The sequence below is a fragment of the Myripristis murdjan genome, chromosome 16 (genome assembly GCF_902150065.1).
Source record: "Myripristis murdjan chromosome 16, fMyrMur1.1, whole genome shotgun sequence".
Classification (NCBI taxonomy): Eukaryota; Metazoa; Chordata; class Actinopteri; order Holocentriformes; family Holocentridae; genus Myripristis; species Myripristis murdjan.
The window spans coordinates 27,324,105-27,350,186 of NC_043995.1; the positions used below are offsets into that span (position 1 = coordinate 27,324,105).

Genomic DNA, 26,082 nt, shown 5'->3' on the forward strand with positions numbered 1-26,082 from the left:
GCAACTTCAAATCAAACGCTCACCTGAAGAGACACTCTCTGCATCAAGCCTTCCCTCCTCACCTCACATCGGCGCGAGCGGCATGTTTTCATATCCTGTGTAATGAACCAATAAGCTCGCAGCAAAGTCATAATAAACGTGAGCACAAAATGGAGCCGCTGACACAGGCGTTTCCTTTCCTGCTGGAACCAAGGTAATTAAGAAATGACAAGAGAGGGGGGTATTAATTAATTTACAGTTTAAGGCCTGACGAAGGTTGATAAGGCAACGATTGGCACACACAGAGGTAATTGTGTTAATTAATCGGTGAGTAGTTAATCTGCTAACACAGAGTATATGTAGGAGGGGGTGGAGGGGGGGCTTGGAGACGTTATCAAACGTTGCAGTAATGGTTTTCAGAAGATATTGCAAGTCAAGGCACTGTGATTACAGTCTTTAACTCGGAGCTAAAGAGTGCCTCTCTGTTATGGTAATGAATGGACCTGGGCTGACCTCATATCTAAGTTCAAAGTATACTTACTGGAGTTGAGCTGCTGAAGTGCACTTGTTGGTCTGCTTGGAAAAATGGATATGGTAATATCAGCAGGCTGGTGTTTCATACGAGCGAAGGCCCTATAAGGAGTGAGCTCATTTCAAGGCAGGATGAAAATGTGCAGAATAATGTAAAATATACTCCTCATCACCGGCTTTAACAACTGTGCTGCTGCACATTGCACAGGCCCCTTGTTGTTTCCCTTGGTGCCATGAGGCCCGGGGAAATGTCACTAGATGGCAGTGCTGCGTCAAGAGTGACTGCATCCCTCATCTCAGCAGAAACAATAACTTTTATGACATGACACAGCCGATATGAGCGTCGTCGACGGGTTTACGAGCGCAATGAATTGTGGATCAATTCAGCAACATGCAACACCTGCCACAGCAATGCACCTCTTGACTCTCAGTGAGCCGCAGACATTAACGTGCCGCAGAAGCCCCCCCCGGGTACGTTAGCCTAATTGTGGTGCTGAATCAACCTCAGCTTCAGCGCCGTTACGGCATCCTGCACAGCAACGATGAAAACATTTTTAACTCACAAAGCAACTTCATTATTCAAAATAAGCTGCCCTCAGCAGGTTTGGTAGCATTACCTGTGGGCCCTATGTGGTGAAACCCCAGAGTGGAGGCTCTTGGGCTGTAACGCCCCGGGTCATAAGTTTAATATCCAAACCACAGGCACAAGTGTGGATTTCTGTCCAGCTTAGCGGCTCACCATCAGCCCCCACTCCACTCCAACAGCTATTATCGCTTCCTGTAGCGCGCAGAATGGATGTGTTGTGGTTTTGGTTGAAGGCAAAGCCCTCTCTTTAATGACCTTCCCCTCCCCTGAGCTCACAGCTCATGACTTATAGACTGTGCTGACCGTGTTGACTCAACTGTAAATATAGTTCCTTTCATAAACACAGAAGGGTTATTATTGTAGGTGCCGGCCTGGGTTTTTATGTGAAATATTGATGCATCGGGGACAGTTTTGGGGCTGAATGGTATTGTTTTGATGCAGGGATGCAATAACTATAAAGTTGATCTATGCTAAGGTTTCTATGGTAATGAAGGTAATAACCAGATGGAGCGGATTTAATGAAAAAAAAGGTTGAAGGTTCTGAAACTCCTTACTCTTTAAAAGAAAATAAGAGTTTGAGTCTATGCATCAACCCTGCGTACTGCACTTTGCTCTATCTTCTAGAGGGCTCTTTTGCTACATTCTGCCGACTGATGTTGTCATTTACTCTTTCAATTGCTATCTTTTTTTCTTTTTTTTCTCCAAGGGCAACATGAAAAGTCCTTCACATTGAGCCAGAACAAAACATCCCTGAGCATTTTCTTTCTTGCTGGTTAATGACAGAGGTAGCTGGAGCATTCGATGAGGTGCCAACCACCTTACCTGCTGATTTAAACACATTTTCAAGGTCCAGGAATTATGCATCTGTGTGTTTTTTTGTTTCTCAGATGTATAAAACTGAGACTGTGGTAATGAGACAAATGTGGAGTGGATGCATAATTCCTGAACAGGCTTTGTACTTGAGCATCTGAGGTAGGCAGCGATCACCCCACCACCTTTTTTCCCCCTGTAATCTCTTTAAAAAAAAAAAAAAGAAGAAGAAGCGAGGACACATGTGCACATTAAATATAAATCATTTTATAATATACAAATTGTACAGATGTCATGGACAATAGGAATGTGGACATACTCAGGATAGCAAAGATAAAGAGTACTTCTTCTTCTTTGATAGCAAACGCTGCTATGCAAGTGATCAAATAGCAGATGATCAAAGATACTAAACATTCAAGATGGCAGCCGAGGTGACGAAAACTGTAACATCAGACACGAAACCTAAGAATACATTTTCCAGAGGCTGTGAGCAAGCTAAAGTGACAACATAGAGGAAATAAAAGAGGACTGTATCCTATTGTATCATGTTCTGTCATTTCTACTCTGTCCATTTCACATCATAGTAGCACACAGGAAATGAACCATTTAGTTTTTTTACAGCAAAAACGATTGCACCAGCGCCGCTACTGAGGCTCAGAGACAATTATGCTTATATACGACAGGAAACTGTATATAATTTGTTTTTTTACATGAATGAATAGGGGGCGCAGATGTATACTTATGTCTAGCATTAGTCAAAGGTCTCTTTCTTTTCACGGACGGCTAAGTTAACACGGTTCAGGACCATTTAACTGATGAAGTGTCAGATCCTGCCATGCTTTTTCTCGCCCTGTCTGTGCATTTTCTTTGTGTGATGCAGGGCTTTAAAAAAAAAACACACAGTTACTCACAATCCCTGGAGTGTACTCATGTCAGAGGTTGGACTGCACAGTAAGCAATCGGCTCTTATCAGGGAAAGATGGAGCCCTGAGGGTCATGACTGCAAGTGGGATGGACGGATACAGGGCCTGCTGTAATGTGCCCCAACTCCTGTCAAGGTCACAATAATCCATGTTCATGGACGGCCAACCGGAATACAGTGGGAGTCAGAAAGTTAAGTCAAATGAGATCACCTCGCCGCTAACTGATTTTCCAAGCCCCGCTCCCATAGCTAAAGTACAATGTGCTCTTTCTGCTTTCACAGGATGCCAAAGGGGAATATATGTCACAGTCACAGATATAAAAATGAATAATGAGTGCATGTCTGGACTCTCTGGTGCGAAAAGGCAGAATACTGATAGAAGTAAATTCATAAAAAAGAAGGATGACAACTCAACGTTTATCTCAACACCGGGAAAAATGGATAAAAAAAGAAGGATTAAATCTGGAGGAATACATTGAAGGTTCAGTGGGGAAATTTCTCAAATATTCATAATGATCTCTTTAGTTATCTGATATTGCCTTTCATTATTCATATTTGTCATAGTCTTGCAGGAATATGAAAGTGACAACCACGTCACATTTTCTCCCCCCAGCTTTGATGCAGCGGGCTAAATAAAATATTTGTCAAATCCAATAAGTGCTTATTAAAGCTCAAACAGCCCAAAGCTAAAAGCAGCTGAGAGAAATGAATAAAAAAAAATGGAAAAGAAAATACCACAGATAATGTTATGATATGACTTCATATCTCAACTTGGTATCAGAGTGGTTATTTGCCATGGACGTGCAAACTCCTGTGTACAGCTGTGGAAAATCCATTCTGGTTCAAACATGACCCTTGACCTTGTCTGCCATTAGCCATGACCTCACGCTCACAGGTTTCAGCTCCATCATATTGGAGGGCAGGAGGACAAGGAGCATATGTTGCAGCGGGTCACCACATGGCGATCCCGCGGTCAAAACCCACGGCAGCCCTCGCGAGGTAGCTCGAAGCGTCACTCAGAAATATGCTGCAGCAAGCTTTAGCAGAACAGCAGAGGCAACACAAAGCCGACTCAAATCAACACAAAGAACAGAACGATCACAATGAAATTAAAAAAAAAAAAGTTACATCTTCAAAAAACAAAAACAAAAACAAAAAACATCCCAAACATATTACCTTCATATAGACAAACACAGAGCTCATCTTCAAATCTTAAAACACTTCAATCAGGACAATTTTCCCTCTTTCTGGTTTCCATAATCAAACAGGGAACAGTAAAGTTACCTTCAAAATACCAACACTGACTGTAGCATAACTTTCTTGTTTGACTATAACAAACATATAACACTTAAATCACAACTGTGCCTCTAAAAGACATTTCTAATAGCGGACTCGTGGGTCATTTACAATATAGTAATAAGGCTAAACTGGTCACAGTTTTATATTCTACTCTACACAAAACAATTTCCATTGTACATTGAAAACAAAATAAAATAAAACAAAATAAAAAAATCTCAACGGGCGATGACGTAATCGACCAGACGGGGCGCACTTACTCGACATCATCAATCATACGTGTCTGAAAATGAAGAGCTGCATCCCAAAATGAGATATCCACCATGGGAGAAGGTGACACTTCTTCTTACACAATAAAAGATTCAAAGTATGATAAATTATGTCCTTATGCATCAGGACAGTAGGTAGTTTGAGTCCTTGATTGACAAAATAATATTTTTTTTTTTTTTTTTTTTTTTTTTTTTTTACAAATGGGACATATTTCAGGCATATTGTGTCTTGAATTGTAGGTAATGTTGTTTTTTTTATGTGGATATGTAGCATTTTGGAACAGACCTCTTTAAATGCAGGTTATATTCTGCCAGTGCAAATCAATCCATGTGACATCAGCTTTAGATGAGAAGGTTATTCATTCGACACGCTGAGGTGTTCTGCTGTCAATAGCTCCCCCAATAAGTGACCCCCATTATAAATGTATGATCCCTGACAGATACCCCACTGACAAAATCCATTAGTGAGCTAATGAGAGCTATATGGCATGAATACCCCCCCACCCCCACCCCTTTCACACACATGCACACTTTTAAATGGAAAGTAACATGATAGCATGAAACAACACATTATGACTTGGTTATTGTCAGAAATGATGCCTGTTAAGAGGTGCTTAAAAAGCCGGAGGTAAAGTAATGAAAGAAATGTCGACGGGGGGACGTGGAATGAAAATGGACATTATTTTATATTAGCCTATTCATTTCTTTAAATTGACTTTCTTATGTGCTGCAGTCGCTCTCTCTCTCTCTTTCTCAATCTCACGTTAATGCTTTCTCTCTCTCTCTCTCTCTCGCTCAGTCTCTCTCTCTCAATTTCTCTCTCCTCCTGTCTCTATTTTGGTCTCAGTAAATAGCCAGCCTTGGCCCTGAATACGCAGCTTCCCCTTACTTCTATTTTGACGACTACATTTATTCATGACCATTAATTGGAAATGTACTTAAAAACTAAACTTTGGGCAGAAACACGCGCCACAATATGTAAACTCTAAAAGGTAAGTCGGTGTGTCTAAATATGGGTTCTGCCCCGGAGCTGCAAACATTCAGCTGAATTTCACATCCTTATCTAACTTGGCTTCAATATGGAACATTCTGTATGCAAGGTGAGCTTAGCACACTACACCAAAGAGTGATTATCGGCTCTCTTTGAAGCACTTGACGGCTTAGAGCTCAGCGTAAACAATTATCTCTTCACCTTACTTTGGATTGCCTGTCGCAACAAACGCCTTTACTATCACCTCTACCGGAGTTCTCCTCCGAATTCCCTCTGGAACAAGACGAAACTGTGGCACACAGGACAAAGGAACAGGAAATCATGATACAGTCAGTGCTCACACAGGACGCCTTTTGCACCTTCCGCGACACAACCTGCGTCTTCGATTCGGTTCTTTTCGACGGTGTGCTCGCGGCAGCTGCACGTCCCTTCTAAATGACAGTGGGCACCATCCTCGGTTTCACAAACTGAAGAGGCCACTCGAATTGATCCAGTGTCAGGGGAAAGTAGCCCTTGAGACGTGCACTGTCTAGGCAGAGCTCTTGGACAAGAAAATAAAACTCAGTGCTCTTTTCTCCCACTTTCTAGTGGCCACATCTTCTGTTTTCCGGGCGCGTCACCCTTTTCTTTAACAGCGAGCAAATGCTGCCCCTCTCCTGTCCATTGATATTTTCAGGAATGTTATACCCTCTATTTCTTTCAGGTTGGCTGTCTAACGCAACTTAGATAGGCCTGCGAGTTGAAGTTTTGTGCCGCATGGCAGTGAGAGTGATACCACGCTCCTTGCGCTGTTTGAGCTCTTGCTCTCTCTACTTGTGTTTGAGCAGAAGAAAAAAAGCCATCCTATATCTGATCCTGGTCTTATTCCAGACTCTCAACCCTATTAACGCTTGTTGATCCTCATCAGTCCAATCATACCTTCAATTATTCCAGTGACTCCAAGGTGACCGTCTTGCATCAGCATCTCCTGTTTTGGATATATACATTCAGTATGTGGGGTTATACAGTAGGACTGATGTCTGCGGGTACATGGAATTGCTCCATAGCTACTCTGTGGCAGATTGCGGGGGGACTTGAATACGAAGAAGGTCAGGGAATACGACATTGGGAGTGGAGAATGCTGCAGCGATAGGGATCCAAACCCCTTTGTAATTCAGATCAAGGATAACATTGTGTTCCAGGGCCGGAACGTGTCCTCAAGTCGGGGAATTTGAGAGGTAGGGTAGGGAAAAGCCTTGATTGGTCGCTCGGGACTACTCTTGAGTCTCTTCAACGCTTTGATTCGCTGGTGGGACCTGTGCTCCTGCCACAACCTCCTTAGTAATGGCCTCCACGCCGGCTGGATCTTCCTTCTCTGGTTTGGTGGCGTTTTCTCCAGCCTCTTCTTTCGTTTCCTCTGTGTCTAACCCATTTTCCAACACTGCCTCAACACGGACTCCCCCCTCATTCTCCTCGTCTTTGGTCTCTCTCTCTGTTTCGACAGTCACAACGGTTTCTGTCACTTCCTCCACGTCTCCATTTTCTAAATGCTCCCCATTCTCTCTCGATCCCATTCTTTCTTGTGTTGGCTTTTCTTCTTCTCCGTCTTCTCCTGTGCCGTTTTCCGCTCCTTGGTCCCTTTTCTCTGCACCTCCATCTTTAATTTTGTCATTCTCTACGCCGATTTCAATCCCATCATCAATCTTTCCATCTCCCTCACTCTTTGCCTCACTTTCTTTAGCTGTCTCACCCTCTTTACAGGCCTCTCCTACCTCTGTTGTGTTCGCCCTTTCATCTCTGCTCTTGGCCTCCTCTTTTTCAACATTTTCCCTCTCATCGAGAATCTTAGGATCTTCCAGATCCCTCTCCGCGGCTGCTGTTTTCTTTTTCTTCTTCTTGTTCTTTGCTGCGTCTTTGATGCAGTTCTTGTTGGACTTGCTTCGGGTTTTGAAGATCAGCTTCTGAAAAAGGCAAAGTTTACATGAACACGTTTGTGGAATTTTTTCTGTCATTCTGTCAATATGCTGTCGGGGCACGAGGCAGCGCGCACAGACTTAATTAAAAATGGATCACAATGGATTTAATATTGCACATGGATAACAAGCTAATTCAAATGAGTCTCATTGATGCAGAGAGGGAAATTGAGGCCATTTGTGGGGAAGTTATTGATGTCCTCAAGGCCTGCAGTCCGACAAAACAAACAGACAAATATTTCAAGCAATATATCCTAGATTACCTGAGCAACTTGCTGCAGGGATATACACACTGCAGGGATAGAGAGTGCTCTGAGATAAACAGCGGAGGAATGGGAAAGAAAATCTTGTGAATGCTAGCAATTCCCCGCTTGACTTTGAGGCTTAGGGCCTATTAGATTTGTTGTTGTGACGGCAGTTTAAATTCAGGTCACAGAGAGCATCAACATGGATTCATTCCGTTGTGGACAAAGGTTAGATTTAGAGGTTATCACCACTATTTGGGGTCATGGAGAAAGCATTACCAACCCTGCTTTCCCCTGCAGAATTCCTCATATCTCAACGAGAAAAGGGTTCATTCACATTTGTCCGATGCCGTGTCTATTTATCTACTTAAAACAAAAACAGCTGTGGAATCAAGGGTGGCAAAGGGGTGATGTTAGCCTTGGATATATGGCCAGCAGGTGAAGAGAACATCTACGAGGAGACCCAACATTAGCCAAGAGAAACACTGAGAGGAATGCGAGGTCATGTACCTTGGATTCCCTCCTCTTTCGGCTCAAGACAGGTCTCTGCAGGAAAACGATCTGTTTGGTGGACAGACTTCCATCACTGTAGGCCGAGGAAAGAGGCGCAGACAGAAACCGAGAAGGATGGGAAAGACAGAGAGGGAGATGGAGAGGGGGAGGGTGAGACAAACTCTAGAGCAAACAAGATTCTGAGATGATTTTGTTATTTCTTACATCAAACACTTTGACTGAACGTCTTAGGTATCAGTTCATCTAAAAACAAGTGAGAAAAAAGTGAAAATAAAGAGAAATATGAGTCATTTAAACTAAACAAGGAATTCATTTTTTTTTTTACAGCTTTATGCTTTTAAATAAACTCCATTCCGTGTCTGAAAAATTGAAGCAGAGAGACAAACACTCCTGCATTTGACTGAAAATATGGGACGGCAAATGGATCCATCCTCTTATTGGTCTCTTCATCCAGACAGTTAAATATTTTTGGACACTGCTGCATACTTTTAACTGCTGGGTTAAGAATACAGCCATGCCTCCTTACAGCTTTCATCTCTATGAGCTATTTCCTCCTTAATGTTCAGGTCTTGCAGGAAAAGACAAGATGCAAGCGAGGGTGAAAATGCCAAGAGGCTAACGCTCCTCTTTATCTGAACGTGTGGGTGTATGTGTGTGTGTGTGTGTGTGTGTGTGTGTGCTGTTGTTTGAGCCATCTTCTGCGTTCCTCAGAACATGAATTTTCTCTCGTCTGCTCAACATCCCCTAAAATAATCCCCCATCCCTTGCGCATGTCACACTCCTGTGTTCTGAGAAGGATAATCTGCACAAGTACTCGAGTTGACAGATTAATCGGGGCAGGAAACGCAGATTCATTTCTGAGTGGGCTTCCTGTCTCTCATGCTCGCTCTCGCTCTCCCTTTCTCTTCCGCTCGTCTTTGTCACGCACACCCCTTTTCTCAGCCAAGTGTGCTCTCATTAACTAGCTGTCCTCTCTGTTTTACCTCTACGCCTCTTCCTCCTTTGTCAGCCTCATTTTTGACAGCTTTATTATTCGTGTCTTCTTTCTTTCCCTTCTCTTTCGCTCTCACCTTTATCCGTCATGGCTTAAAAAAAGAGATATATAGTCCTCTGCTGCGATGAGACAGAGGTTCAATAACAACCGCATACAGCCGCACGCTCGCAAACGAGATGCACACTGGAGTTAAGCTGCATGCTCAACCTTGCACATGAGGAATGATGGCAAGTTTATGATCGCGGCAGAACCCTAAAAGCCCGCTACAAATCTTCCCTTTCTCAACATCAAATGGACTTGAGGCTCCTCCAGTAGAAGGCTTACTATCTAAACCATCCAAAGCCCACCACACCTTCTTTTTCTTTCCATTACCTCCTTCCTTCCATCGTTTATCCATAAGCTATTTTCTAGGCTGTCAGAATGCTGGACGGCTTCCTGGCGAATCAAAGCCGAAAACTAACTGGAGTTCCCGGCAAAAGCCCCAGCCCATTAAGCTAGAAAGGAGTGGATGGCTTAGAAAATTACAGGCCTTTACCGAGCCCAGTGTTGGCTGTCAGTGTCAGCCTCACTATTATAACTTGAAGCTTTATAGAAGAGCAATAGCCTGTGTCTATTTTTGTACAAATGTACCTGTTGGTGGCTTCATCTGTGGGAAAAAAAAAAAAAAAAAAAAAAAAACTCTGCATGCTGGGGTTGCAAAGTGTGTCTAAAAACATATAAAACTGCACAAAATTCAGCAAAAAAAAAAAAAAAAAAGGAAAAAAAATGCAATTAATTGCTAGTTTTATTCTCGAAAATTAAATTTTTACAAGATGGTGATTCTGCAATGTACGCTCATCAACATTCATGACATATCCTTTAATATCTGACTGACAGATACCAAAGTCACATACATGCAGTAATTAATTGTGTATGAACTCCATTACGTTTTGCTGGTATAAATATGTTGATGTGCTCTATAGTTTATAATGAGAGTGAATTCACAAATACTGAACACTGAAGATATAATTAACTTATACATTAATTGAACGCAGCGTGCAAGAATGCATGTTATGAGACAACGACGTGAATTAATGTTGCGTGGAGAAGCCATTGAGTCCCAGTTAGCATTAATTTCAGATGCTGCTGAGATCACTGACACTTATCCGACCCCTCCAGATGAAGAGCGGGCTGAAAACCCTCAGACTGCAGAAAGTGCGCGTTTGCAAATTTGCTATTTAAAAATGGAGGAGTCAACACCATAAAAACAAGTGTAATGAGTAGAGCTAATCTGAAATAGATCATCAACCATTATTTCGACGCAGAAAATGTTTTCGAGGCAGGGAGAGAAATGAGCTCTGTCTTGTACTGTATCTAGGCCGACTCTGATTAATTAGCCATGTTGCTCTGTTGTGTTGTGGCATTTTGAAAGAGAAGAAAGAGGGAGGGAAGGCAGAGAGAGAAAAAAAAAAACAACACGGCATGAAAATAGAGAGGTAATTAATCAGCTACACTCTGAAACGGTCACAAACATGACCAGCAGAGGTAGCAGCACAACAGACACTCTGTCAGCGCGCTGATGGAAACGCTACATGCACACTTCATTAGCGTGACATAACACATCACAGCCAACATTTTGTTGATGCACCAGCTTTTTTCCATCATCGTATCTTAAGACTAGCTTTTATTATAAGACGGTTAGCGCGGCAACATACAGTAAACTGTCATGTTGTGCATTTTATTAGAGTAAAACGTTTAACATAGGATGTAATACTGAGGCTGAGCGATATAAAAATATATTGCAGTTATTTTGACAGATATATATGACATCTGCACCCAAAAAACATCTAACATCAGTAGAACATCAGTAGAATATAATTTGAAAGCAAGGGCATCGCTGTAGCACCACAATAATTCATTTATAACCACACATTTTACTTTAAAAAATGGCAGCTGATGCAATTTGGATATTGCACTTACTCATATTTTGATTTCAGTCTTATTTCAGTTCTTCATCTTTTTAATATTGCTTACTGTTAGTGGGCTAATGCATATACTGGCTTACTGTAACTAGTTACAATGGGGATTTTTACGTGTGGTTCACTGGTAACGTGTTAAAGAATAATTTGACTGTATGTGTTTTGGCACAACTGGCCATAATGGACTTTTACTGGAATTATTATTTATTGCCATGTGGCTGTGATCATGGCAACTCTTTTCCTGCCATCATTCGACATTTGACCGCGGGTGTAAAATGTTTTGGTATTAGTTTATTAGTAAAGCACTTTCCACTAACGTTTCATATCAGAGTAAGCTGTTTTGAGTGAAGCTTTGAAGTGCCACAGAGAACACACATGGGACTCACGTTACCATTAAAGGTCTTTGGCCATGTTGGTTTCAAATATTAGCATGTTGTCAGCATTTTGACTAATAAAAACGACGAAAGAGCCGGTCTGAGGCGAAGCGCTGAAGCGTGACTGAGAACATGGGAGGCCTTTGACCATAAGCGGATGTACACTCATACAGCAGTCATGACAGATGAGTCAGCACTGGCTTAGCGGAGGAACCGTTACATTTCTGTGAGGAGATTTTCCGCCGACAGACAGAGCTGCTGCTTTTAAACTTTCACAAGTGCTCATTCGCTTGAAGCTGTACCTAAATTAGTACAGATTTAGGTCAGTTTCTTCCAAACTGCATTCTCTTAAATTGGCCACATTTCTCCGAACAAAAACTTGCACAGAGGAAGTGCATCCTACAAAGCCAGTTTCTGGATCACCTTAGGTGTATCTGTGGCCAAACCGCTGCAATGTTACATCTGAAAATTGACTTTGATGAGATGATTTCATTTGTCAGTACTCCTTAGTTATTTTTTTTGCACTGTACATTGTTAATCTCATGTGTCTTAACAGGTTTATTTAATGCTTTAATGCTTTTTCGCTGTGACTATATCTTGCTGTTCATACTTTACTGGAAGTTTCATCATATCATCAGATCATATTTAATTCACACTGTGCTAGAGGTCTACAATATATTTGCGTTTTCCATTTTTCCAGATTTTGTCTCATGCAGGCCTGAGCCAGACTTGTCAATGTTGTTGCAATTAGTACTGTTCACCCATAGAGGTCGATGGACACCACAGATCACTCGATGCCCCTTTAATAGCCAAATGAGAGTCATTATTACCTGTTAGTCTTGATAACGGGCGTGGGCAGCACACAAGTGAGTCTCCAGCCAAACGTGGCGAGGGACTGGAGTAGAGGAACGTAGTCTGCCTTCACCTGCAAACCCTGCGGAGAAAGAAAGACCCATTTTAAATCACAATGCTTAAATGTTGAATGCGGATAGGGAGCTGTCAGGTGATGCAACCCTGTGGAGGTCAACAGCGGGCACCTGTGGCTGTGAACAGCTGATTGCATCACTACACCTACAGCTTGGCCGCCTCAGTGGAATTTAGTACACAGTGTATTTCTCTGCAGGGCTGGAAGCTGTTTCTTTCCACCACTAATACCTGGCTGGAGCTGCGTTCAGAAATTGCCAGCTTGTTCGATAATTATCATAATTATCAGTGTATTTTTTGTGATTTGCACACGCACGGTGGAAGCTGCAGCATTGGCGGCTGCCTGTTAACACTGACATCATCTCTGTGCAGTGAATTTTCATGGGACTAGTTTCCTGTGACACAGTGATCTAAATTTGGAAAGCAATCGACCTCATCAGACTATTTGCTTGTACTTTGAACATTACTGAACCGACCCACACCCACACCAACGATAGTCTTTCAAGTATCTGTTTTTCTAGTCCAGTTGTTATATATTTAGCCATTATCTATGCACATAAATTTCCTTAGTGAATGCTGCAGGCTCTTGTTGAAAGATTTGTGATGCAGCTGGAAAGCCTCTATTCGACAGTCTGTAGCAGTCTACAGTCTACATGGCTGGTCTCACACTGACCATTTAGGTTGTGCTGAATGTGGAAATGTGTTATTCTTGTGCACAATGTTGTTATGCAACTGTGTAAGTTTATGTAGGCTAAAATCTATAGGCTTCTGCACCAGTATGGCCAAGAAAGATTAGTGCAGCATCCGGAACTGCCTTCTACATTCCCCCCAGTGTAAGCATTAACACACACACACACACACATACACCAAGCGGCAGTTTATTTATTGTGATTACAGATCAGTGTCGCATCACAGTGTGAGACGCAGCCGATCGCTGTCAGCCACACTGACATACCCCAAAGATCTCAGTTAAAAAAAAAAAAAAAAAAAAAAGAAATCCTTCTCAGATGTGAACACTTCACACATCTTGGCATTGTTTGAAAAGTTTTCGTCAAAGTGGTGTACAGATAAGGACAAAAAAAGACAAGAGAAAACAAACATAAATCAAAAACTTGCTCCCTGGTTGCCACATGACAGCATGGCGACTGATTCCATTCATGATGGAGATTGTCAGCACAGTTGGAGCATGTCTCGGACCAAACAGATTTCCTGTGTGAAACTACCGGGTGTGTAATAAACATTTTAGCACAGGCTGTGCTATCAGCATGCCAGCGAGTCATCTGCGATGGCATCAAAGTCTCGATGACACATGTTATGATCGAGAATTGATTAAACTTTACATGCATTTCTGATTTGAGAGGAAGGCCTTTTTTTTTATTCTTCACTCACAAACATGCACACACACACACACACACACACATACACACACACACACACACACACACACACTCAGACATAATGACGCTGCTGCTCACACAGGAAGTGTATGTGGTTTCCCATGTTCGACTTCTCTGCACCTGCCCTGACTGAAACACCACAGCGCGTGTCTGCCAAACTGCACACACGCAAACAACACACACACATTCGCACGCACACACACACACACACACCCTGCTGAGGGCTTCCCATTCTCACAAGGATGCCCAAAGTTTGTAGACTATGCAAAATAATTTAATTCAATTCAAAGAAGAAGGGTAAAAAAAAAAAAAGTCTCAGCCTTTTTTACATGAATTCCAGACAGTGAGACTTGCTGGTGTGCGCCAGTTTGTGTCTTCTCAACTGTAAAAGAGCAGAGACACGGGAACACATCACACCTACACACACACACGCAACATTAGCCTTTACTGTACTGTGAATGTGTTCTCTAATTAAAGCTACACAAGGGCAGGTTTTCATGTAAAACTACACCTGCCTTATCAGCACCCATCATAAAAAGAGGCTGCAGAGGAGAAGAGAGCCCCGTTCTAATTAAGACCCTGGATATTAGTCCTATTTGCTCAGACGATATTCAAGCATGTGGTCTCCTCGCTGCGCACAGGAAGTGGCGAATCATAACTTGAGAGCAAAATACAAATTGCTAACTAACTGCAAACCAAACTCATCAATGTTAGACCTTTTGCCTCTCTTGTCCACTTGGTTTCCTTCGATATAGAGCGTGACCAGCAGTGGAAAAATTACCTACATCTTTAACCTAAGCATAAGTGGTAACATCATGATGGAAAAATACTCCAGTGAAAGTAAAAGTCCTGTATTAGTGTTACCAGTAAAATACAATATTTTAAATGAGGAATGGCCGCATTGATGCATTAATGCAGTAAGAGGTATTTTAATGTTCCTACTGCTCTATAAGATGCTGTTCACGTGCTTGTTCACACTGTAACAATGCACCACATTTGATGTTTTGTATGAAAAAGCTTTTTCTAACTCCAGCAGTCCGATGAATGTAGAGCAGCAAAAAGTATAAGACTCCCCCTGAAATGTGGTGCTGTATAAAGTGAAAAAAAAATCTCTCTAAATTGAAATATATGAGTAAAGTACCAGTGCACTTACAGTAAATACAATACTGAGAGCATCACAAGTGGTCTAGTCTCATCTTCAGTCTTAAAAATCTTGTTTTTTTTTTTTAAACAAGGTAAAAAAAAAAAAAAAAAAAAAAAAAAAAAATGCAAAAGCAAAGAGACAATCCCACTTGTTTCCAATTTGTTTCCAGAATTTTCTTGAGTCAAGTGTCATCGTCTTGATCCGAACAGGCTGATCTGCCTTAATCTGCCTTGTTTTGACATATTTACACTGATTTGATTTGACAACAAAAAATGCACAGCAGTTGCAATAGTGAAACACTTTTCATTACAAAATTACAGACTGTCGAACAGCTTGGTCTTACACTTGTTCCCAGAAAAAAAAACAAGTGAAACTGCACTGGAATCAAGTGAGATTATCTCATTTATCTCCCATTCCACTTGTTTCAAGAAGAATAGGATTTTGAAGAGTGAATATAAGTCTAAATAACTTGTAAAAATAGAGATTTACGCAGTGCGAAATTGCATTACACGATTTCTGGATGCTTTTTCAAACGGTTACCTCTTGCTGCCATCTGAAGCCACCGGGATGTGATGTCGCCGGGTGCGGCTTCAACACTGATAACGCGCACCGCATTACATATGCAAGAAGTAATGAACCCCGCGCTCAAGTGACATAATGAAACATGTTGTCGGCGTATATATTACCCAGCGCCGTCATGCATGCTGAAACACACTAGTAAGGCATATCAAAGTGTATTTTTTTTCTTTAAAGATTAATTTTATGACATTTCTTCTTTGACATTGTACTTATGCATCCTTTTAATGCGGCCTCCCTGTAGCACAGGAGCGGATGGTATATGCAATATGCATACAGGTTACTAATGTACTCTATTGTGTCTCTGTGAGCCGTGTTATGACTGAGATTTGTTGTGTATTGTATCACTTAGTGTTTCAGTGATAAAGGAACTGGCTGACTACATGCGCTTTATTCTCCCGCAGCATTAGTATTACCACTGCTTTAACTTCTGCAGCCAGTTAGGAGATAGTGTGGAGATACAAAGAGAAAGAACTGCAAAGACAGAGACAATTCACAGAAGGAGAGGGAAAATGATCAGCATGCAGTGCACAGTAAATTGTGAGCCAGACTTGAAGTCAAAACACTTAAACCCACTCCACCAGACAATGGCTCATTTTTCTTCTACAGTTTTCTTATTGACCAGGATGACAGAACATCTCGTGCCTCAAACAGGCCTTTGGCATTAGCATATTAAAAGCCGGCTGCAGCCCATCGCTATGAGCTAATCACCGGGACACAAAACTCTGCTCTAACTATTATTTACACAAGCATTACTTGGCCAGTTCCTAAGGGAGCGGCGCATCTACATTTTTTAGGAGTTTATGTTGGATCCACTCCCAGAAACAGGCACTTTTTCAATGCCTGGCTAGAAAGTAAATTGAGAAATAATTTTGCTGTAATGGCTTTCTGTTCTTTGGAGTAGGTGAGAGTTAATCACAGTCTCTGGACTCTGGCTCTCTCCTCCCTCTGACTTATGGCCAGCCACCTTGCCGCACCAGCGCTCTGCACTAACCCACGTGCCCAAAAACAGACTAAACACACTGTCATTGTTATCGTATATGTTATCTGAATGCCTACAAATCAGAGCCACAAATGAAAAGGACAGTGGAGCTATAGTTTTTGATAATAAAATCTATATTTCTCTCCCTATCTTTAGCTGTAATCATAGAGAAGAAGTTAAATTGGCTCCACATCCAGAACTGCCAGGCCCAGTCTGATAGACCAGATGAGACACCTCAGATGCAAATTTGGTGGACCTGTGTATCTAAGACGTATTATAAGATGTATAAGACAATATTTCTGAAGTGTTGGCTTTTCTTGTAAAGGAAAGTGTAATTTTGTCTCATGAAGATCCACCAACATTTTATCTTTTTGCACATATTCCAGGTTGTGTGATTAGGGATGGAAATGAGTGCGCATGTGCAATATCAGCAAGGCAGGTATAAGAGGAAGAAGTACTCGCAATATCAAAGTCTAGGACAGAGGGAGCTCACACTCCCAGATTTCCAGCTTCAGACAGTGATCAATACATAAAGGTGGGGTAAAAATATACGATTGTTACCATGGATATGGTTGGAGGCGCACATGCACAGCTGGCAGTGTGTGCACATGGAACTTGGGATTGAAAGACTAGTGGATCTCCACAAGACACAACTGCTTTCTCTCTTGCCAAATAAATAGCCCTCCAGAATTGCTCCTTGAGATGGAAACGCTCAAAAAAAAAAAAAAAGCTCTTTGCTTTCAAATCACCAGGTAGCCAGATCCACACTTCACCGGCAGAGCACTGGACTGAAAAGGTTGTGTGCTGAAGTGTGTAAGCTGCTCATGCGGCCTTACACCCAGCTGGACCAGGCCACTGTGGGTCTGGAACCCATCTGGATTTTCACCTAAGATCACAATACTCCCTAAAGTGTGGAGGAAAAAAACATTATTTTTACTGAAAATAGATGGCCTTCCACTTTAACAAAGGCCTATGTTACAAAAAAAAAAAAAAAAAATCTAAACAAGGAAAGGGTTTTGATGAGTATACCATGCATGCCTTGCTGAAGGGCAGTGGTGGCTGTCGATGAAGGGTAGAGCATTCGTCAGTCACTTTCCCTGCCGCAATTTTCGCAGCCGGTGTTGGTATTCCAAACGGCAGCCCTCCAGTCACAAACCCACTTCTCCAACCTTTAAAAATTTAGCTGCTCTATCTGCAAACTATTGTTTTTAGCGACAGGTAATTTTGGGGCTGTGTTATCAGGAGTGCGGCGCGGTTATACCTAAGACAAATCTTGCAGTCCAGGCCTGGCAGAGAAAGCGGAGAGCTGGGGTTAACCTGAAGTTCAAAGTGCACTCAGCGAGTCAGATGAAGAAAAACACAGGTCTATTGTTTTGCTGAAAATTTCCTGTAGCGGCTTTGCAGCGCAGACACAGCAGTCCGTGCCTCTGTTTTTCACCAGTTCTGAATATAGCTTCAGGTTTACAGACCACACAGGTCAGCGGGTTTACAGAAACAATAACGACAATGCACAGGCCTTTAAAAAAGTGCATTCAAACAGCAAATGTTCCTGATATGCTCCTTTGACTCTGGTAGTCAGTGGCGGTCTATTTTTTGAGGGAAAATTATAATTTTCCCACTGACATTCAATCAAATTTGTGGCAGGATAATGTCAGCTTTTTAACGACCATCTAGTCATCACTGCCTTGTTGTGAACACACATGATTTATGCATTAGATTATGTATCCAGCAGAGGCAAATCCTAGTGTTACCACAGTGATTGTTTTGCTAAATAGCCGGCTGGTCTTTTAACACTGTCAGAAATCAGTTGTCTGATTAATTACACCACAAAAAATATCTCTGTTTAAAAAGTCATTTATTCTCATAGTGATGCTTAAAATCTTGTTTTTCTCAAAACATGGAAGAGAGAATCCTACTTGTTTCCAATGTTAATACACTTGATTCCAGATTTTTTTTTTTTTTTTTAAATCAAGAGTCATTGATACTTGTGAGCTGATCTGCCTCATTCTGTCTTGTTTCAACATATTTATATTTGCTCCAACACAAATCCATGAAACAAGTGAAACTGCAGTGTAAACAAGTGGGATTTCCTCCTCATCCCACATGCAGACTTCTTCAACTGTTTTAAAAATATATGCAACAGCAAAGATTTCAGGACTGAGTGTGAGATTAAATTACCCTTTTGGTAGTGTAGCTGAGGTGAGTAAAGGAGTAAAAGCTAAAGGCAAAAGTTTCCTCTGTCACACTAACCTAAATTTGGAAACCGGTCTACCTCACTGGGCCAGTCACTAATAATTCTTATTTAAACCCATGCTCTATGCCCACAGCACAATCTTTTTCAGCTACTTCTCTTTTCTGCCTGGTTGTTATAATATATAAATTAACTATCTGAGCATTTGACAATGTTCCAGTGCCAGCTGCAGTTGCTAGGAGACTTGGGATGCAAATACAAAGCCTTTATAGAAGACAACCGGGGGGCCACATGCGGCCTGACGACCTTCATTTTTTTTGCGGCCCCCAGGTGAATTTCAAAATTTGAACAGAAATGATTGACTGACTCTCATTTACTTTAAAGGTCAATGCTTTCATTTTGGCCAATTGGGGGGAGCCACGATGTAGCTTGGAGGTCGGCGTGGCTGTGGGTACGCCGCCTTGCGAGTCACCGCGGCCCCTCATGGTGACTTAAAATATTTTGTGCCACTTAGCCCCATAACAACTGCCCATCCCCGCTCCACGCTCCATGCTGTTACGCTCATATTCTGCAAGTTGCTGGTTGCTGAACCCACGTTTCACCCTATAAACAGCTTCCAGAGCCGAAACCCCTCGGATGTCAGTCATCCGCCGAGCTATCGGCATCATCATCGCGTCATGTGACAGCGCGGGCTCGATCTCTCACTCGCAGGGACGGTGCAAATTACTCTGCCTCTATCTAGGTCACCTCCCTTCTCACCTCCGTCAGAGAGGATAGAGATATCATGGCCGAGGGATACGCCGCCGTGATTACTTCTCTGCCACCCCTGCTGTTCGACATGTATATATACGCAGGCTGGAGCGCGTACATACGTATTGTGTGGAGCGTAAACACTGAAAATGATGCATTAGTCATGACAATAGAAATAATACAAATCTCCATCCTGTGCTGATTGACTATTTAGGGGAAGATATTCTGCATGAGGCGGCGTCTCTGTGAACCTGATTTCAAGCAAAAGATAAAAATGAGTGACTTCCACGCACACATGCACATGCACACACACACACACACACACACACACATACACACACACACATTCCAAGTCTGAGGTGTCCTCTCCACATCTTAAAGTTTCCTCTTCAAAGATTCCTCGGTGCCATGCTGATGCTGTGATGTGGGGCCCTAATCTCATTTTAGACATAATTTGGTTTCTCGAGACTGTGAAGTGCTGCTCTTCAAAGCCCGGGGATGCTAGTGAATTCCAGGAATGAGTGACAACAATGTCAGCGCTGTTAAGCTCCTTTCACTTGCCGGGGCTTTGGACCGCTCTTCTTTAAATTCGAGCTCCACTGATATTAACTTTTAAGGTGTCATTCTGCCAGAGAAGACAATTTTCTCAAAACTTCCCCTCCAATTTTTTCTGGTTGTCTTTTGAGGTGTGAGCTCTCAAGATCAAGGAATGAGCAATCCTGTGACAAAATCGAACCGCACTGCCTCCTGAGCTGGCTGAGAAGAAATTGTGCCTCATGTTAGCGTGCCTATAGATAAAAAAACACAGAGATGAAGAGGACAGTCAGAACCTGTTATGTCGGTGCGAAAAAGGGCAGCGCCGCAGCAGGATTAGATGCTAAGCCCATGTAAATCTTGACTAAACAAAACACAAACAGCTCCTTATTGAGCCTTTGTCAAGGTCCTTCATTAATAGTTAATATTCCAAGAGAGACAGGGTAGCCGTTTCAGCTTTCAATATTTTACATTGTGTTGACGCTGAAAACAAACAGGAAGATCACTCCAGAAATTAGAGCTACAGTACGTGTTCCAGCAATGCTGATAACACCCAGAGAAAAAAAAAAAAAAAAAACACTGCAAAAATATCAGTGTTAACCAGTCATTTAGCCTCATATGCATTCCTAAAATCTAATTTTTATTCAATCAAGTGAAAAATGACCGCAGGATGGCATAATCGCACGTTTCCAAAGCGAATCAACCTGAAAATGTCTTGAATCAAGTGTCTAATCTGCCTTATTCTGCCTTGTTTTGCTAGATTTATACAGAGAAATACCTGAAACATCACGCTGGCTGATTTTTTTGACTCTTGTTTTAAGATTTCCATGTCTGAATATGAATATATGACTTGTTATTTTGTTTTGCAGTGCCTGGCTTTTCTTGGGGGAAGCCAGGGAGCTATTTAACCATCTTTCTTGTTTCCCCCTATTTCACATTTTCTTAATTATGTATAATGCTTTGACACAAATGTTCACAGTGCAGGAATGCTTTGCGAACCGGTGTAAAAGCATCATTGCACCCTTGAGGACGTCCTGATGTGTGACTCTAGGTGCTGCACTGCCGCCTCGCTGCATCTCCACGCCTTCATCGGCGAACAAAACACTCAGGCTGGGATTACAGCTACAGTGAAGGATCTTTTGAGGGAGATCCTATGGAGAACAACGGTCAAATAGCTCTACATGGAATGATTATGGTGCAATAAAGAGTATTTTGAGAACATCTGCAAAACCATCCAAGAAACATCGGCGTAGCCCTCAGTGGTAGTTACGGGATATCAGTCCATCTTTTAATAAAACACACAAACACGAGTTGTTGTTTTTTTCTCCTTCACTGTTTTATCTGGATACAGAAGGAGTGCGCCGGAAATACAACAACTTCCTGCTAATGTACTTTGCCTCTCTTGATAAATAAATTCTCCTTGGGCTCCAGCAGCAGCTCTTGGCAAGCAAATGTATTAAGACCAATCCTAATTGAGGTCTGAGGGAGACCAAGTTTTGTTTTCTTGTTGCTCCTGCGAAGCTCAATGAAAAGAGAGAGGGCTTTCAGTACATTAGGTTGAGAGCAGCTCATATATTGATTTTCCCGTAGGATACAAGAGACGAGAGCGAGGTCCTAATTGGAGTTTCATAGCAGAGACCATGATGAGTTATTCATCCTGAGTGCTCCACCACCACCCATAAGGATCCTATTCAGGTAATTTTGCTCATTTGCTGCAAAAGAAAATGCCAGCAATTTGTAACTGCCGCATCTTGAAATGTATTTAGGGCATCGGTCCAAAATCTGCATTGTGTTCGTATTTTTTGAATTAAACGGTCCAAAAATGTTCAACTTAAGTGCACATTTAGCAGAAAAGGACAGGGGCACTATTTGAAAGAGAGTCGCTGTTGTGGATTAAATTGTATTACAGCTAAGTTAATTAACCTTGATGTAGTATATTGTGCTGTCATGTCACGAGAGAGCCTGAAAGAGTCCAAGGCCTCAAGAAATGCAGCCAAGTCGCCAGCAAAATATGTTGGCATTTCACGTGTCTGCAAAGAAAGGATAGGATTTTCAAGTTTGGTGACGAATAACTGAGTGAAAAACCCGACGTCAGGAGACAGGTGGGCTGCATGACACAATCAACAGGACTCGGCTCCTGGAGGCCGGGGTTCATGTCCTGTGTCAAGCAAGAGCTGTACTCGTTTGTAGCTAATGCACTGCAAAAACACAAAATCTTACCAAGATTATTTGTCTTATTTCAAGTCAAAAATGTCTTATTACTAGTCAAAATATCTCATTACACTTAAAATAAAACATGATCACCTCAGAAGTAAATTGTTTTTAGACGATTTTCACTTATTCCAAGTGAAAATTCACTTGAAACAAGTGAAAATTTGCTTGTTTGGCAAAATTTGCCAGTGGAAAAAGTGAAAATTCACTTGAAATAAGTGAAAATTACCTTGAAACAAGAAACAAATTTTGCCAATGAAACAAGCAACAATTGTCTAAAAACAAGTTACTTCTGAGGTGATCATGTCTTATTTTAAGTGTAATGAGATATTTTAACTAGTAATAAGACATTTTTGACTTGAAATAAGACAAATAATCTTGGTAAGATTTTGAGTTTTTGCAGTGTGTTAGCTAGCTAATATTCGCAAGCGTTAGTTAACGATTTATAACGTTAACTATGACCTTTTCCTAACCATAACCATGACAACAAACCCTCTCCTAAACCTTAACCATGACCTTTTCCCAGTGTTAACCATGATGACAAACCTTTTCCTAAACCTTAACTGTTACCTTTTCCTAACATTCACTATCATGAAAAACCTTTCCCTAACCTTAAACATGACCTTTTCTTAACTTTAATTATAATGAGAAACTTTTTCCTAACTTTAACCACCACGACAAACCCTTTTCCTAACCCTAACTATGACCTTTCCTTACCTTAACCAAGTAGTTTTGGTAGCTAACAATGCTAACAAAGCAAGCACCGATGTCTAAAGTAGCTACCGAGCTAACATTAGCTAGGATTTGCACACGCACAAAAGTTATTGGACATGGACTCCGCCACATTGGCTCCAAGTCTAAATGTTGATATGCAACGTATTTTTGTTCAGAAATGTTGACATTTGAATGTGTCTGTTGGTTTGCTGAAACATGAAATGGAAACATTTTATTCATGTGACTGGATGCTGACGTTATGCAGTGCTCAATATGAGTGCACTGTGCACATTTGTATTTTATTTGCATATTTTATATGCATTTTGCTATTTTAATACCATTTTCCAATATGTTGTATTCTACCATGATTTAGACTTTATTATTTGTCATAAATCACTTGTATCTTAGCTTGTCAACTTGACTTTTTTGTTTGTGTTTTTTGGTTTAATCTCTTTCTTTGGTTTGTTTTGAAGTGTTTTTATACCCTTGGGATTTTGGTTATGCATATTTATCCTGTTTTGTGTGTGTGTGTGTGTATGTGTGTGTGTGTGTGTGTGTGTGTGTGTGTTTTTTTAAATCACTATTTCATATTGTTTTTATCACTGCTTTTTCATAACACAGCGAAAGTAATCTATATTCTGTGAAAATTATTATATCAGTAGTAGGTAAGACTTAGAAATATGATGTGCTGACATTTTGTGAAATAATTACTTGTCTATTAGCTCATTACCAGCTTGTTGTTCCGAGAACACCTGTGGATTTATGCAGCTAAAGCGCTGCCCTTTTCTCATGCAAATGCACAGATTAGCTCTGAGTCAATTAAAAAGTTAACAATTAAAACCACAGTTTTTTTTGTTTTTTTTCCCTTTGCGATGTGCTGACACCACCTCTGAAAAACATCCACTCTTCCCACTTGAACACAATAGAAATGATTGCCTGCCCTCAGTGAAACAGCTTGTTTTCCTGTTCTGTGAGCTTCATAAATCCAACCACCTGTGCAACTTTTGGCTAAATGAGAGCGTTAAAGCACGAGGGAGAGAAGAGGAGGAATAAGAAGGACGAAAAAAAAAATACACCCATCGCAATCAATATTCCGCATTATTTCTCATTGTAATTATCCCAGAACTGCAATGACAATGAGCTGCGAGGATACTCTGCATATCAATTTCAAGCAGTGATCACAATGAACGGGGGACGAGTGGGGCCCCGATCGCCCTCGGTGAGAGAGTGTGCTGTCAGTCGGCTTGAGCGAAACAATTTCTGATAAAGTCCCGGCACAAGAGTTGATTGGATCTCCTGGAACGCCGAGTTGGTTCGGCGTCGTTCACTGTTGACATTTCTTGAAATCCATTAAGTTGTAACAGTATTACCCTTCATCTCGGAGGGGGGGGGGGATGGGACTGCAGGACTTTTTTTATTGGCACATGTGGTCATCAGCGCTGGGCCAGACAATCACAGAGCCACATTTGGGGGGACAAAAGTGTCCTTTCACACTTGGACGGCTCCGGGCCTTGAAAGTCTAAATTCGATTACTGAGATAGCATCGACAAACACACTCAAACTCAACGCGCACACCCTCACAGCCATAAAGAAACGCGCATACAGTACAAGTGCACACACGTATGCGTACAGACATACACAAACACACACATGTACTCACACACACATGCACGTGTGTGACAATAAAATGGCTGAAAACCCTTCAGCGCTGGAGAGAAATCAATTTCCAGCTTGGAACTTGTGCTGAACGTAGACACTAATCGGCGGGCAGATAAGGCCTTGTTTGCTCCAGATAAGACAGGCCACTGCGACACGTGTCCCATAAATTGTGATTTACTAGATTTGCCTTCGGGGTGTCGGGGGAAAGGTGGACGGAATTGGGTGGAGGGGCGCATATTCAAGTCACAAGCGATTTCACTGTTAGATTACGGGACCCTTACAAAGAGCGGGTCCGTTTCAGCACATTCCTGGGTCGATTTTGGGACGGAGGAAAAACGGATGCTCTTCTTTGGTATCCCTTGTGGAGGAAAATTAAATTAACCTAGAGTTGACACTGTGAGCACTATTATTGTCACATGTCTGAAATTTACAAGTTCAGCTGAATGCAGCACTAGCCCAGTTAGCATCACAAATGCATAATAAAACCTGTTATTACGTGCCACCATTTTTTGGGTGAACAATGTCAGTTTCCTCTTATCAAAAAGGGACATTTATAATGTTTTTTCAAGGCCAAAAATGAGATGAATGTCTGGTAAGTTTCTCCTCTCTTAAGCTCTCGTGACATTGTGCTGTGCATGGTTATAAATGACTGCTATCAACATTTCAATATGGCCTAGCTTGAAAGCCACTGAACCAATCCTTTAATTTTTAAATATGCTCCGACACATTCCATAATATGGATTGATCTTAATATACATTATGTAAAGTAATGACATGGAAACATGTGTGTGTGTGTTGACAAATGACACAGTGCGCCCACTTTCCCTCACTCCCCTGCAGAGGAGCCGGAGAGCAGAAACCATGCCGGGTGAAAAGAAAACCGCTCACTCACATCGATGACGGTCCACTGCTCGACCACGATAGCATCGTACGTCGGGTTGGCCGCGCTCAGCTCACTTTCGGTCGCCTCCTGGAAGATGAAGACGCTTTCCACCGACTTAGGCAGTAAATCTGTGGAGAAAAGAGAAATCCATCCATGAAAAGAGTATTTACAGGATGGAGCGTGTCTGTCCTGTCTCTCCTGCCCCTGCAGGCCCTCCAGGCCCGAGGAAACAGAGTGATATAACTCAGCCAGCCAGCATCACACACACACATACATTTGTATGAGCAATGCACATTTACACATTATACAGAGAGACAGTGTAAAAGAAAAGAGCAGAAGAGAGATTTTACTCTTGATCAGTCCTGTTCCTCGGGACCCAGAGCCCTGCTGGTTTTCATTTCAGCCATCAGGGACTGATTTACAACTGGGACGCAAGGTGAATGCAATTAACCAGCTGCTAGCATGGAAACCAGCAGTACCCCGAGTCGCGAGGACCAGGATTGGAAAAACTACGGCTCTAGATGGATGGACACAATTTGGCGACGGCGAAATGTAGGTGCAGTTTTAATGAAGTCAGTCTGTAAGGCATTAAAGCATAAATCCTTTTGCTAAGCCTGCATAATTCACCTTAAAACGATTTGAATTAAGTGAGGCACATATACAGACACGAACGCCGAAGCTCTAGGCCAGAACAGTG

General features: G+C 41.8%; 1 protein-coding gene across 2 annotated transcripts in view; it reads right to left on the reverse strand.

Moving 5' to 3' along the window:
- Positions 1 to 2,153: 2,153 nt before the first annotated feature.
- Positions 2,154 to 26,082, reverse strand: part of rftn1b (raftlin, lipid raft linker 1b) — a 110,278-nt gene continuing 86,349 nt past the window's right edge. For both annotated transcript variants that reach the window (XM_030072469.1, XM_030072468.1), the window contains exons 7-10: positions 25,395 to 25,513; positions 12,251 to 12,354; positions 8,092 to 8,167; positions 2,154 to 7,324 (exon numbers count right to left, since the gene is read on the reverse strand). In XM_030072469.1, coding sequence (XP_029928329.1) covers positions 6,638 to 7,324; positions 8,092 to 8,167; positions 12,251 to 12,354; positions 25,395 to 25,513 — 986 coding nt within the window. In that variant the 3' untranslated portion in view covers positions 2,154 to 6,637. The remainder of the gene's footprint in view (positions 7,325 to 8,091; positions 8,168 to 12,250; positions 12,355 to 25,394; positions 25,514 to 26,082) is intronic.